This window comes from Beta vulgaris, chromosome 9 (assembly GCF_026745355.1).
Source record: "Beta vulgaris subsp. vulgaris cultivar EL10 chromosome 9, EL10.2, whole genome shotgun sequence".
Lineage (NCBI taxonomy): Eukaryota > Viridiplantae > Streptophyta > Magnoliopsida > Caryophyllales > Amaranthaceae > Beta > Beta vulgaris.
The window spans coordinates 48,869,551-48,883,163 of record NC_079210.1 but is presented as its reverse complement, the minus strand read 5'-3'; the positions used below and the strand labels follow the sequence as shown (position 1 = coordinate 48,883,163).

The 13,613-nt window shown below is 35.1% G+C and overlaps 2 protein-coding genes across 8 annotated transcripts; one reads left to right on the top strand and one right to left on the bottom strand.

Annotated features, from left to right (window-relative positions):
• Window positions 1–385: 385 nt before the first annotated feature.
• Window positions 386–5,264, top strand: LOC104904397 (probable 1-acyl-sn-glycerol-3-phosphate acyltransferase 5). 6 transcript variants are annotated; one of them, XM_048636216.1, is made up of 7 exons: window positions 386–474; window positions 591–649; window positions 849–922; window positions 1,267–1,412; window positions 2,950–3,845; window positions 4,573–4,703; window positions 4,776–5,264. In XM_048636216.1, exons 5-7 carry the CDS (start codon window positions 3,274–3,276, stop codon window positions 5,222–5,224), a joined length of 1,152 nt encoding a protein of 383 aa, XP_048492173.1. In that variant the 5' UTR covers window positions 386–474; window positions 591–649; window positions 849–922; window positions 1,267–1,412; window positions 2,950–3,273; the 3' UTR covers window positions 5,225–5,264. The 6 variants fall into 6 exon arrangements, with proteins under 6 accessions (XP_048492173.1, XP_048492174.1, XP_010690936.1 ...); XM_010692634.4 differs by lacking the exon at window positions 386–474 and having other exon boundaries at window positions 493–649; window positions 2,950–3,659; window positions 3,741–3,845; XM_048636217.2 differs by lacking the exon at window positions 591–649 and having other exon boundaries at window positions 427–474.
• A 3,373-nt stretch (window positions 5,265–8,637) lies between these two features.
• On the bottom strand, window positions 8,638–13,290 carry LOC104904396 (UPF0496 protein At4g34320). Of its 2 annotated transcripts, none has more exons than XM_010692629.4 (2): window positions 13,203–13,290; window positions 8,638–9,943 (listed from the first exon to the last, which is right to left on the bottom strand). In XM_010692629.4, exon 2 carries the CDS (start codon window positions 9,923–9,925, stop codon window positions 8,810–8,812), a length of 1,116 nt encoding a protein of 371 aa, XP_010690931.1. In that variant the 5' UTR covers window positions 9,926–9,943; window positions 13,203–13,290; the 3' UTR covers window positions 8,638–8,809. The 2 variants fall into 2 exon arrangements, with proteins under 2 accessions (XP_010690931.1, XP_010690930.1); XM_010692628.4 differs by lacking the exon at window positions 13,203–13,290 and adding an exon at window positions 10,032–10,580.
• Window positions 13,291–13,613: the final 323 nt, after the last annotated feature.

The window sequence follows — 13,613 nt, the reverse complement described above, 5'->3', positions numbered from 1 at the left end:
TAAGGAATTAGTTTGCATTGTTAGCATCTTTTTTAGTTAACGTGAAGTTAAGAGTTTGAATCCTTTACCACCTTTTATTTTGCTTTTTCAATGTGTTCATAAGCAAGGATCTATGCTAAAGCCACGTTTAATGGTAGTCGTACATGCCTCCATAACGCTTGGGACGGGCCGTAACCCCAGTACCATTTCTAGTCCACATCATATAAGATTTTGTCACTTGAGGGACATCTTCTCCTTCAATCTTCAAGCACAACCATTACCTTATGATATACGACAATCAAGTTCCCTATTTCATATCCACAACTTTTTCTCTATTCTTTATTCGTTTATTCCTCTCAAGTCCTCAAACACAATAATATTGGGCTTTATAATCCTTCTTACGTGGAGAAGCCCAAACCAACCAACTTAATGATTAGTCCGCAAACAAACCTTCTAAAAAAACCAGCTTCTTAGGTTGACTTTAAACATACTAGTGTAAGTTTTTTTTTTTTTTGAAAGCCAAAAAAAATAAATTAAAAGAAAAAAATAGTGTTTTTTTTTTTTTTTTCAAGTTTTTCGAGAAGATCACTCTAATAAAAGATTATTCATAGTATGATTTTGCAGAAAATTAGTCAACTTGTTCAGTAAATCTTGCCCTTCATCTTCAAAGGTGTGATTGTCGTTTTATTCTCCGAATTTTGCTTTTTAATTACAGATCCAAAAACTGTTTTTTTTTTCTAATTTTTCAGTGACATTATTTGTTTTTTATTTAATAATTGTTGTTGGGTAAACTTTAGAATTTTGAAGATAGATTATATTTGCTGTTTTTTTTTGTGGGTGTTTGTTTTATCACTGTAATGTTTTTGCAGGAAGTGTGTTTTACTCCAACAACTTACTCTTCATCAAGTGGAAGCATCGCAGTGAGATTGTTCATGTTTAATGGGTAATTATACTTTTTAATTACTAGCCAATTTTAATGGGTTTTTGTGTTTTATGATTGATTTTATTGTTATCAATTGTTTTTCGTACTGTTTTATCTGCTTTTCTGAAATTCTCTTCATCATCAACATCGCAGTGAGATTGTTCATGTTTAATGGGTAATTATACTTTTTAATTAGTAGCCAATTTTAATGGGTTTTTGTGTTTTGTGATTGATTTTATTGTTATCAATTGTTTTTTGTACTGTTTTATCTGTTTTTCTGAAATTCTGACTATATATTTTGGTATACACTGAAATTTTCTAATGACCCAGATTCACATATATGTAAATTTGTGTGTTACAAGCAGGGGCGGATTTATAGGCGGATTTGAGGTCTTGTCGTCACTTTGCCGGAGCCCGGAGTTCTTCTTGTCGCCACGACGCCACCGGCCACACTCCGACACTCGCCAGATCCATAACCAGTAGCGGCAGACCGGCGTCCGGCAGTACTGCAGTAGGTTGCCACTTTCCATTTTATATTTCTGCTAATTGATAAATGATAGACTTCTCAAAATGATGTGAATTGTGAATTATGAATTATGAATTGATATTTTAAATTGAAATAAGAAATTATGAAAATGAAATTGAAATGTTGTGCAATTGTGAAATATAGAATTGAGATTACTTGAATTGAAATTAGAGATTACTTGAATTGAAATTGAGATTACTTGAATTGAAATTGAGATTACTTGAATTGAAATTAGAGATTAGAAATTGTAAAATTGAAATAGAGGTTGTAAATGAAATTAGTTGAATTTGGAATTAGATGTTGTGAAATGTAATTTGAAACAAGGAACTTTGGTATTAATATCTAATAATATGTTTATTTATACTAGATTTGGAAGATGAAAAATAAAAGTTCAGATTTTTTTTGGAAGAGAAGTGGAGGAAAATCAATTGTATTTGTGAAATATAGATTAATTGATATTGGCATTGTATGTTGATTTGAATTTTTAGTCGTAAATCAACTCAAGTATTGTATTTTGTTTTATTTGATTTTTTCTCATCCGTACTTCCATCCCGTAATTCCTGGATACGCCACTGGTTACAAGGTTAAATTTCAGAATTGTAAAGCAGTAATTATTTAAGTGAATTTATTATTTGAAATGTTTGCCACTTTTTTTTTTTTTTTTAGATTGTAAATTATGATGAAGTAGAAGCATAGGGCCTTAGGGTGCTGGATTTTAAGCTAATAGTGGTCGATTAGAGGGTAATTAACCAGTCTTATGAGCGAGTAGCCTTATATGTACGCTATGCATGCGTGGAATGTAACTGCTCTTTAAATTTTTTTAGTTTGTATTTTCTGTTTTTAAGTAGGTGTATATTGGTCAAAAAGGCTAGACACCAAAGTCCTCAAGAGAGTTCCCATGTATAATATAGAGTTGTGAGGTTTATCATATAGTCTCTAGTGTTCTGTTTCAGTATATGATAGTATCATAGAGGATGTGTTTCAGTATATGATAGTATCATAGAGGATGTGAAGTTATGAACTAAAGGCTGGTGATTGCTATTAAGTATGGTCATTAATGCTATGCTTTCATTCGCACGAAGTTGGCTTCTTATAGATTTAGGTTGGATTTGTAGCTTGAAATTGCATTTTGCCGTTGTGTACACCTATTTGTAGGTTGGTCTTTGGTTGTTTGACTTTTATAGAACTATATGAGTTCTTTTAACAATAATATCTAAGATCAAAACATGGAACCTGTAGTCATCTACTGGTTTAGTGTGCTACTGTCTTGGCTTCATATTATGAATAGTCCCTCATAGAATTGTAGGACATAAACATCCTTTGAGTCATAATAATACCTGATTTCCATCTTTTTAACTTGTGCACATGTTTATTGAATTGTTACTCTTTTTTACTAACTATGTTGTTGTTTCTCGTTGTTATTGTATTTGTTTTGCTTTGTGTTATCTCTAAGATTCTTCTTCTAAAGGATATCTTTTAATATTAAAAGGATCTTATATAGTTATTTGTTGATTGATTCCAGGCACTCGTGCATCATCAAAAAGGAATCAGTGTTCATTTGACAATATCTTCCACACAGTCATAGTCAATCGCCTATCAACTCATGATTTTGTGACAGCTTCCTCTATCATCTTGAGCTGCTTTTCATTCCAAGCATTTATGGAATAGTAATATGATCTTGACCTCTCGGAGTGGAAAACAGAATACAACGTTCACCAAGCTCATTTGATTAGATTGAACACAGTCCCATGCGTTTACTTTTGTTGGAAGACCTTGATTGATCCTTGGCAATCAGGGTAGAAAGAAAAGGCATCTAACAAGGAAGTTCTAGTGGATACAGTGAGAAATGGAAGTAAGAAAGCCTCTTGCGTTGGATGATGAAGTGAAGCGCCGTGCTTTAACACCATTTAGGTTTTTAAGAGGTGTGTTATGTTTGCTGGTGCTAATCTCAACCGCTCTCATGATGCTGGTGTACCTTGGATTTGTGAGTGCAGTTATAGTACGATTATTCAGCATACGTTACAGCAAGAGAATGAGTTCTAGAATCTTTGCTTGTTGGCTTTCTTTATGGCCTTTCTTGTTTGAAAAAATCAATGACACTAGAGTGGTCTTTTCTGGAGAAACTGTTCCTGCCAAGGAGAGTATTTTGTTACTTGCCAACCACAGAACTGAGGTTGACTGGATGTACATATGGGACCTGGCATTGAGAAAGGGTCGCTTGGGTGACATCAAGTATGTTCTTAAGAGTAGCTTAATGAACTTACCTGTATTTGGATGGGCATTTCACGTATTGGAATTCATTCCTGTGCATAGGAAGTGGGATGTTGATGAACCGATCATGCATCAGATGCTTTCAACTATGAACGATCCCCAAGATCCCATTTGGCTTGCTATATTTCCAGAAGGCACAGATTTCACGTAATCTCTTTTCCTCATTGTGATGATTTATTTTCTGTTTCTAAATCCTGATGCAAAGTAGATGGGAATTTTGTTCTTGGTCATTTGATTTAAGATGCTTGTAGTGTCTGCGTGATTCATGTAACCCGGGCATGTTGAAAGATTGTAGATGATGATTAAATGCAAGCTGATGCTAGGTACTTCAAAATCTTTGATAGATTGTGACTTTGGCTTTGTGTAATAGGCATGAGTCAGGACACCCAAAAAATCCAATATTAAATAATTTTCAACCAACACTGGCTTGTCCTGCTTGTCACCTGTGTTTGTGTGTGGAGGGTTGCAATCGACAACAGATGGTTTGAGTAAGATTATTAGTGGCAGTAAGGTGAAATTGTGGGAATTTTTGCTGTATTCAGGATTTTGGGGGTGTCTTTGGATCGATGGAAAATGATTTTGCAAATTGTAGATCAGTTTTCTATTGGAGCCCCTAAAGTAATGTTAAGAGAGAATAGGGTAATAAGATAGATGGATGGGAGAAGAGAAAGTGAAAGGTAAAAGAGAGGGAGGATTTATTCCACTCCTTAGAAACCAAATAAAGGAAAATGGGAAAGTTTGCCACACTTAAAAATAGTTAGTCTTTTCTCTGCTTTCTTATTCCAATCATTTATGTTTATAAATATTTCTATCTATTGAATTGTTATTCCATAATGGCTTACTTAGCTTTTCCACTATCTGAATTCTTATATAGTGAGCAGAAGTGCATTCAGAGTCAAAAGTATGCAGCTGATCATGGTTTACCTATACTGACAAATGTGCTGCTTCCAAAGGCAAAGGGCTTCTTTGTCTGCATGGAAAAATTAAGGAATTCTCTTGATGCAGGTTCGCTCTTTCTAATGTTATCACCATGAAACCATTCGTTTTTACCTGAGAATCCATTTGTTTTTACTGCAGTCTATGATGTTACTGTTGGGTACAAGCCTCGCTGCCCTACTTTGAGGGACAATGTGTTTGGAGTGAATCCCTCGGAAGTCCATATCCATATTCGCCGTCTCCCAGTTAGCAGCATTCCTGATTCCGAGGAGGAGGTGGGCAATTGGTTGACAGACACATTTCATCTGAAGGACAAACTTCTCTCAGAATTTTACTCCAGAGGCCATTTCCCCAATGAAGGAACAGAAAGCGAACTTAGCATGACAAAGTGCCTGGTGAATTTTGTTGTTGCCTTGACTTTAACCAGCATATGTATAGTCCTCACTTTTTCCTCTTTGAGGTGGTTAACGTATGTACTTCTAGTATGTGTTTATTTAGAATTTGCAACAAAGTTTAATTTCCGGCCATCACCTATTTTTTGCTTTCCAAACCTATGGCGTAAGGACAACATCAAGCAGGCACTGGATTAGTGCCTTACTATTGCTATATACTATATCAATTTGACTTCAATGATGTTCAACATTTTTAAAGATTTTGTTTGTCAGGTATGTCATTTCAACGTGACCTGCTCATCACTCTGCTTGTCCGTCTGTTTTTAGAGATTTTTGTGCTTTGCTCTTGATTTACTTTCAACTATGTAAAACGTTTTCATTGTGCTTATTTCACTCCTATGCTTTCTACTTTCTAGTTTTGTTCTTTTATATTAGTGAGCTATTCTGAGCTCATACTGGATCATGCTCGACTGCTGTTTGTCCATTGATCTTAGCGAGATGTTATCTAGTTCTGCTTGAGATGTAAGTTCTACAATTTGTTGCTGCTATTGCAAAAATCATTGGTTGTGGGATGCCGATACTGAATTTTGCTCAAGATGTTAGTTTTACAATTTGTTGCTGCTGCTATTTCAGCAGTTGTAACTTGTAAGATGGCACAACAATGAGACTTTGAATCTGGTGAAAGAAAAAAGGTAAGCAAGCAAAATATGTAGTACCCAACTGGTGTTATCCAACACCGAAAAAGCACAATGCGACCCGACATGATATTTGTGTGTTGGGACGCATTTTTGGATGGGAAACCATGACACGAGAAATTTATAACTTCTCAACATTAAGCATGACATGACTCGAATTGAAGAGGCTGTGGGAAGGGGGGGGGGGGTATGAGGCTTGGTTTTTTGTTTGGCTGGCACGAGCTAGTCTTTGTACTTGATCAAGTCTCTGGCCGGGGCGACTGGCCAGGAGACCACCCCTAGCGTGAATCAGTGCCATCTTTAGACTGTTACCTGATTGTCATGCATGCTATTTCAACTGAAACCTTAATAATTGTTGTGAAGACACTGTGATATGATATGCTTCTACTTGCAGCATAATGTTCATAATTTGATAATTCATGTTGTTAAATATGACTTGAAATCTTGTGAATGGCATAAGGCTAACTTTGAATGCACATATCTCTCAATCTATAAATGATTTTGATGTGATTCAAATTGGAGGTGATAGCTTGTTCAAAGAGCTTTCCAACGATAGGTCATATGCCCAATTTCGATGAGAAACGAGAAAGTTATGACTGTTTTACGAAAAACTGACGGAGCTGTTTCGTCTCGGGCCCGACCGGGCGGATTTCGCCCGACGGTCGGGCGGTGCGCAGTTTTGAACGCTGAACGCGTTTTTCGATATATTTTTCGTTTTAAGTTATCTTTTAGGGTTTGTACGGGTTCCTTATGATTATAAAAGGGCTCTTAGTGTTCATTATTATTAACACAACTTATGAAACACTTTTAGCCTCTAGATTTAGGACTCTTGTATCATTCTCTCTGATTTTCTCCATTATAGTGAAGAAGCTCTAATCCCCCACCTGTGGATGTAGGTCAAATTTGACTGAACCACGTAAATCCTTGTGTTCTTTGTTTGTTCATCTTTATTATTTTATCACCTTCATTATTTCATTGATTTTCTGTTCCGCATTAATCAAACTACAACACATCCGTTATAACACATGTTGCCTCAGCCTAACGGCCTGACCACATAGTTTGCCTTAAAGATAACTTCTGTTGCTTAGTAATAAATGCTTCAGGAAGCATAATAAATTGTATCACTGCTAAATGTATCAATGTTTGCCTGTGTGTTGTGTCAGACCTGTCAGTTTTAACTCAGCCTGTGATGTTTTTGAAGATGATTTTTTTTTGTTTTTTAGGTTCAAGTTTATCGATTGAGCTCTTATCACGAGTGTTTACACATCTTTGACCATCAATCTGAATATAAGTGAATAACAGATAACAAATACAGGGAGTATTTTTGTGTTAGTCAACTCTTTTTTATCTGTCCTAGTTACTTCCTAAGTCATAATTCAAAACATAGTTAAGAATAACTGAAAACATAACCACATACTAGAGATGGGCAAAACCATCTAAACTTGAGGATTTCTCTCTCAGACATAGCCTCCTGTATACTATGATCAGGAAAAACTGAAGATGTCCTTATAGAAGGTACATGTCTATATAGGTTTATCATTCCTTATCCAAACGTCGAGGCACATTCTCATGTTCGATTACGTGTAACCAATCTATATGGTACACGTCAATTTTGTAGATAGTTTGCACGAGAAGCCTTATCGCCAACGTTTCGTAGCATACCTGATCTTTTTCTAACCTAGTCCACCCCCCTTCCCAAATTAAGAAAATACATTAACATCAACCCTTTATAAGAGAGGTAAGAAGCACATGGTTAGGCAACCATACTTAAAAGCAATTACTAACCTATCCTAATCAAGAGCTATCATATTTCCCAAAGTTGATATGCTCTCCAACGTGTTTGTTACTTCTTTTTGTTAAGATCTTCAAGAAATGAAGCTTCTAAATTTCAAATTATTACTATTCTCTTGCTTGTCAAGGTGGTGTATACACCTATATCACTATATGAAACCACATTATGAGACGTGAGTTGGGATCAATTGGCATGATACCCATCTCTCGAATTCTTGTCGAGGGTTCGAAACCTCATCCTGCTCCCATCGCCTGTTAGCGCGATCAAGTACTTCCTCAGACAGGGCACAGTGCCACAGTCTAACCCCGAGACGGGTAGACCTCAAAATTGTCATTGATGAGCTGATGACTCCTCCTTTTACCTTCTACTTGGAGAATGTTTCTTTGAATGTTTGACCAATTCCTTTGGAATAATCTATGATGGATTATCTAGCTAAGAAATTCTCAGTCTCTCTAAAATTGACTTCTCATTAGAGAAAAAAAAATGCTGTCTACCAACGTCCAAGATTTTGACAGAATGAAATTTTATTTGAGAATAACGAATCATTAGATCCTGTTTAGGGCATAATGTTATGGCTAATCCTATGTTATTAAATCGCGATATCCGATAAATTTATCAATATGCCAGATTTGATGTCAAAATTGATAAAACATCCCCCTCTATGGTTTCCCTTATATAACTTAGACCATATGTAAAATCTATAAATGAATTAAAGGATGCCAATTTTCATAATGGTTTTCTTCTTTTTGTGTTTTTAACAATGAAATGGTTAGTATGTTCATTATCTTTCACCCAAGTTCCAGTTGAACCAGGTCTCTGAACGATTGTGGGTAGCAACTAACTATATAGAATAACTAAGATGAGCTATCTAATCATTGGTTAATGATCATTGTCATAATAATTATCCAATAATATCTCTAGTTATGAGTTATCCAATATAAACAAAGAGAAGTAAAATATAAACATAGCTAGAATTTACATCCTACACCTGTGTGGCTGTGTACTATACAACCTCTCTAATATCGCCATGCTCGTGCTCTAATGTGAGATAGCATAATATCACACCCGGGTGTAGGATGAACACAGTGAAAAATAGCAAACATGAGTTTAGAACTACTAAAAAATGAAGTATGTATTTTTTTGGTGAATATTATGTCCAGGAAAGGAATCCAAATCCGAGGATTCGGAACAACAAATGGGAAAAAATATTCAATTACAAATAATGTATCTTAATTTCAAAGTGTCAACATATAACAACATAGCAATGGATGAAATTTTGAAGTCAGTTTCTTTCTTTCAGTTGTTTGGATGCTTGATGATCCTCTGCAGGACAACTGTTCTTGCTCTTCTGATATCTCTACTGCACATATCAGCTTGTACACCCAAATCTTCAACATTCTTTGTAAAAACAACCATTTTCTTCTTAATCTCTTCAATCCCAAGCTTCACAGCATCTTCAGAAATGGCGAAATCAGCAGTTCTCAACAAAGATTCGAGCTCGATTTGTAGTTTGTCTATCAACACCCTGATGTTATCTAAGTCCTTGATAGCAATATATGTCCCAACCTGCATACTGCTAATCACCTCCTTTTGCCCCTTTAATGCAGTTTCATAGTTTTTCCAAAGGGAATCAATCCATCTCCCCATGGATCCCACAGGGATAGAAGTTGCAGCCGCGACAGCAGCTGCCACTGGTGGTGCTGCCATGGCGGCTGCCACAACCGAGCAGATCAGAACTGCAGCAAACGTGGCGACAAATATGATGCTAGACACTTTCCTCCAAGCATGAACATATTTTAACTTCTTATCTAACTTATTCTTCTTAAGTTGCAACTTCTCAAGCATTGAAAGTTGCTGTTTATAAACAGACTGAAATATCTGAAAAAACTCCTCAGTAAAAGGATCACCAACTGCTTTAAAATGCTTCAATTCTTCCAAAGTTTTCTGATACCTTGTTTTCTCTGCACCATCTTCATCCTCAAATTGTTGTAAAGCAACCATTATAAGCAACTGACTATCTCTAACCCTTTTAAGACATTTCTCCAATGCAGCACAGAAATCAAGGGTTTGTAAACTGTTCTCAAAGTATTCTTCAACAAGCTCAAATAATTCTGGGGTTTTCCATATATCTTGCTTACACTCTAAGATAACTTTCACAACTTCCTGATTCATCTCTAACAAGCATTCAGTGACTTCCTTCATAGAAGTAAACGAAAGAGACCGGACTTCGACACCGGTTGCTAAGGAGTTGATCACATGATTGGTTCTAGCATGGAGATTTGTATCAAAAGATTGCAAATCTAAATCAGTTTTACAAGCTGCTTCATAAGATGTTAGCTCAGTTGTGTACTGTAAATTGTGCATTTCTGCTGAACTTTGATCAACTGTTTTCTTGCTCATATGTCCTCCCATAGCTGTAGATTTTCAGTCCTGTAGTATAAATTAAACACACAAAATTAGTACAAAATCTTCAGTTAAATTTGTTACCAAATCAATTGAGTCTTAAATGAATCCTCACCAAATAGAAAATCAAACCATGAAATTAATCTTTACTGAAAAAGAGCAGAACCCAGAAATGTAGTGTTGGAAAAATAAATAATTTCTCAGAAAAGAATCAGAATTTTAAGAATCAGATTCAAACCCAGTTTAGATTAAGAACAAATAAACAAATCCCAGATGACAAATTCCTAGGAATCTCAGAAAAGATGAGATCTTTTTTTCTTATAAACTGCACACAAAAAAACAAATAAAGACTAAAACTTGTTGAGATTTTTTTTCAGGGGAGTTTTGAAATTGGTTAGTTTGGTTTCAGAGAAAGCAAAACGACAGAAATGTGGAGATAATATGAGAGAAAAAATTGAGGACAAAAAAGTTTGAAGAATCTTGCAGAAAATTAAAACCGTTAAAAACCAAGAAATTTAGGAGAGAGAAAAAATTGAAAGTGTAGGAAAATTAGAGAAGAATGGCTTGCACGCATGAGGAATAAGAGATCAAAGGTAAGGAAGTGTGGCTACTAAGAGAGAGATAGAAAACGCGGGAAGCAATGTTCATTTCTTTTTATATATTTTCTTTTCTTCTAACTTTTTATGTAACGCGCTGAGAAGTTATATGTGTGAGATTGTCATCCTGATGTTATTAATGTGAAACATGGAGTTATTACTTTATCCGTTATGTTTTAAATGAAATATTGGATGAAATGACACTATCCGTTGATCAATTTTGACTCCAATTTATCGCAATTATATAAAGAAACACATATTCAAGTGTGATCTTGTTAGATTCGTCTTGATGCATAATATTAAATCATAACTTTATTATATTTTTTACGTGTACACAACTGAAGATATTAATGATTAAAGATACACGTTGGGTTGCGTGAAAAAGGAAATGTTTAATGTAAAACAGAACGGGGGAAATATTATAGTATTAGGTGTTGTTTGGTTAACATTGTTCAGCATGGAAAGCTGGAATTCCTAAGAATTGGAATTTCTTGGTGTTGTTTGATTGACAAATTCATGGGAAGTAGAATTTTTCTAGGAAGTTTCACTTCCCACAAAATGGAAGGAATTACTTACCTAGGGGGACCTATCGACCTAGGTAGGGATGGCAATGACCCAGACCCGCTAGAACCCGACCCATTTATAAGGGTCTGGGTCTAAAAATTTTAGACCCAATGGGTCCGGGTCGGGTTTGGGTCCCGAAGAGCATGAGTCGGGTCTGGGTCCGGGTCCACATATGCTAGACCCAGACCCGCCCCATGGACCCATTTACATATTAATTAGAATTTTTTTTTTTACCTAAATTCTAAAATTTTGTGAGTTGTGATTTTGTGATTTTACGAGTTAATTCTTAAAAAAAAAATTGGAGAATGCTTTAACTATGGATACAAGAACCTATATATATTACGGCGTAATTTTTTGATTACATATATTCAAAAATGTGATGAAAACTTAAAACTAAGAAGGACCCATTTAGGACCCATGGACCCACTAGACCCAGCGGATCTGGGTCTGGGTCTGAAAAATCTAGACCCAACGGGTTTGGGGCGGGTCTAGGTCTGTAAAAAATAAATGGGTATGGGTCTGGGTCCAGGTGGACCCGATCCAGACCCGCCCCATTGCCATCCCTAGACCTAGGTAAGTGAAAATTCCTATGGGAACTTTCCCTTCCCATGAATCACCAAACAACATTTAGCAATTCCTAGAAAATATAGTTACATAAAAAAAGGAATTTATACTCGCTACATTAAACCAAACGAGCACTAAGTATATGTTGGTAGCTAAATAGTACTTGGTGTAACGGTAAGGTTTGTCTCTCACAACTATAGGATTGACACCAGGGTTGATGATATCGTCTTACCTTCCCCCACTTTTAAAGGGCCTTATCTGTATAGTTGGATCGGTCAGATTAACTTATGTGAAGTTCTGATTCAGTAGGACAGTTTTCCTTATAAAGTTCGAAAAAAAAACTATAATTGACGGTATTATAGCTTGTGCATTAAGAGTGTTACAATGACATAAGGAGAAATAGAATGAATGAAGTTTGGAGATATCATTACTCATTATTGTATGGTAGTGACCGAAAGGCAAATTCTAGCCTAAGACGACATGAGATGAAAAATATGACCATGTAGTTTGATACATATCTTACTATGTATGGATATTATTGTGTCATATAACAATGATTTTGGCCAATGTCACTTGCAAATACTTGTGCAAAACAGAATACGTCTGAATTATGATGGATTCATAGATTGTTCTTCTTTTATTGTCCTCGGCTAACAAACAAAAAAGACTATATCACTTTGTTTTCATAGAAAGTTTAGTAAGATCTTTCAATCAATGTCCTTCATCATTTTTATGTAAAATAAAGATACTTTAAATCTAATATACAATTTACGCCATACATGATGTCTATGTAAACAATATCTATACAAATATATTAAAAGGCGTGCGTGACAATGTATATACGTCACGTGACATTTGTGACCTCTTGCAATTATATATGACACAATTAATATCTCAACCAACTTTTAGTCATGTTTTAAGTGTCCACATTATTATACTTGTACGTTTTAAATGTTGAGTTTTCCTTAATATATTTTGATGGGAATGGGAAAAAAAAATGCATATCAAATTTGAAAAACAATACCAACCCGGAGCAACGTCCGGGCTCATATACTAGTAAAAATTGAAAACTGGTAGTGATATTGATATCCTTCGAGTGAATGCAGTAGTGATTTATGATTTTCAGATCCATTTCTTCAAGAGATTTACTCATGATTCATGAAATGCACACACTTTCAATAAATCACGTAGATGAAAATGAGGTTGTAGTGTATGTGCACCTAAATGAACCCAAAAGTAAAAATGTACATTAACATTCATATTGATGCATGTTAAATTCAGACATTAAGTGTCATTATTATTGGAGTAACAAAATTTTTGTACTTTCCCTATTTCATATTACTTGCTACACTTCTCAATTCACGGATTCCTAGGCAATTTTTGGAGAAGAAAGAGGTAAAGAGTAAAAAGAAAATGGACTTATGTGAGAGGAGAGAAATAGAGAGTTTATTGCCTAAAAAAGAAGTGTAGCAAATAATGTGAAACTTCCCACAATAGAAAGTGTAGCGAGTATTATGAAACGACGAAGGATATATAAAAGTGAAAGATTAAAATAGGCAAACCTGGTTGGAATTTAATTGTTCAAGTAGATATGTTTGTTTGTTCCTGCATCAAACGAGTGAAAGCAAATTCTGAATAAGTTTTGATAATGTTTTGACAGTATGTTGAAGTCACCTAGTTTGTTATGCTTATATAGTTTTTGAAACAGAAATGGAAACTTGGGAGGCAAGTAAAAAAAAAGTGCTCTTATCCATATTAACCTTTTCTTTTCCCTTGTGAAATCAGTCAAAACAAGAAAAAGGTGCTGTTATTGGTGTATTCAGTAAGATTTACTGTTAGTCCTAAGACAATATATTACATATGCATCACTTTTTTGTTTTGTTTTCTGAGTTAATATATATTTTATATATTACACAATATCTCATCTTGTTTGCATAAAAAAAAATCTTATCTTGTGATTGTAGAGTTATTAA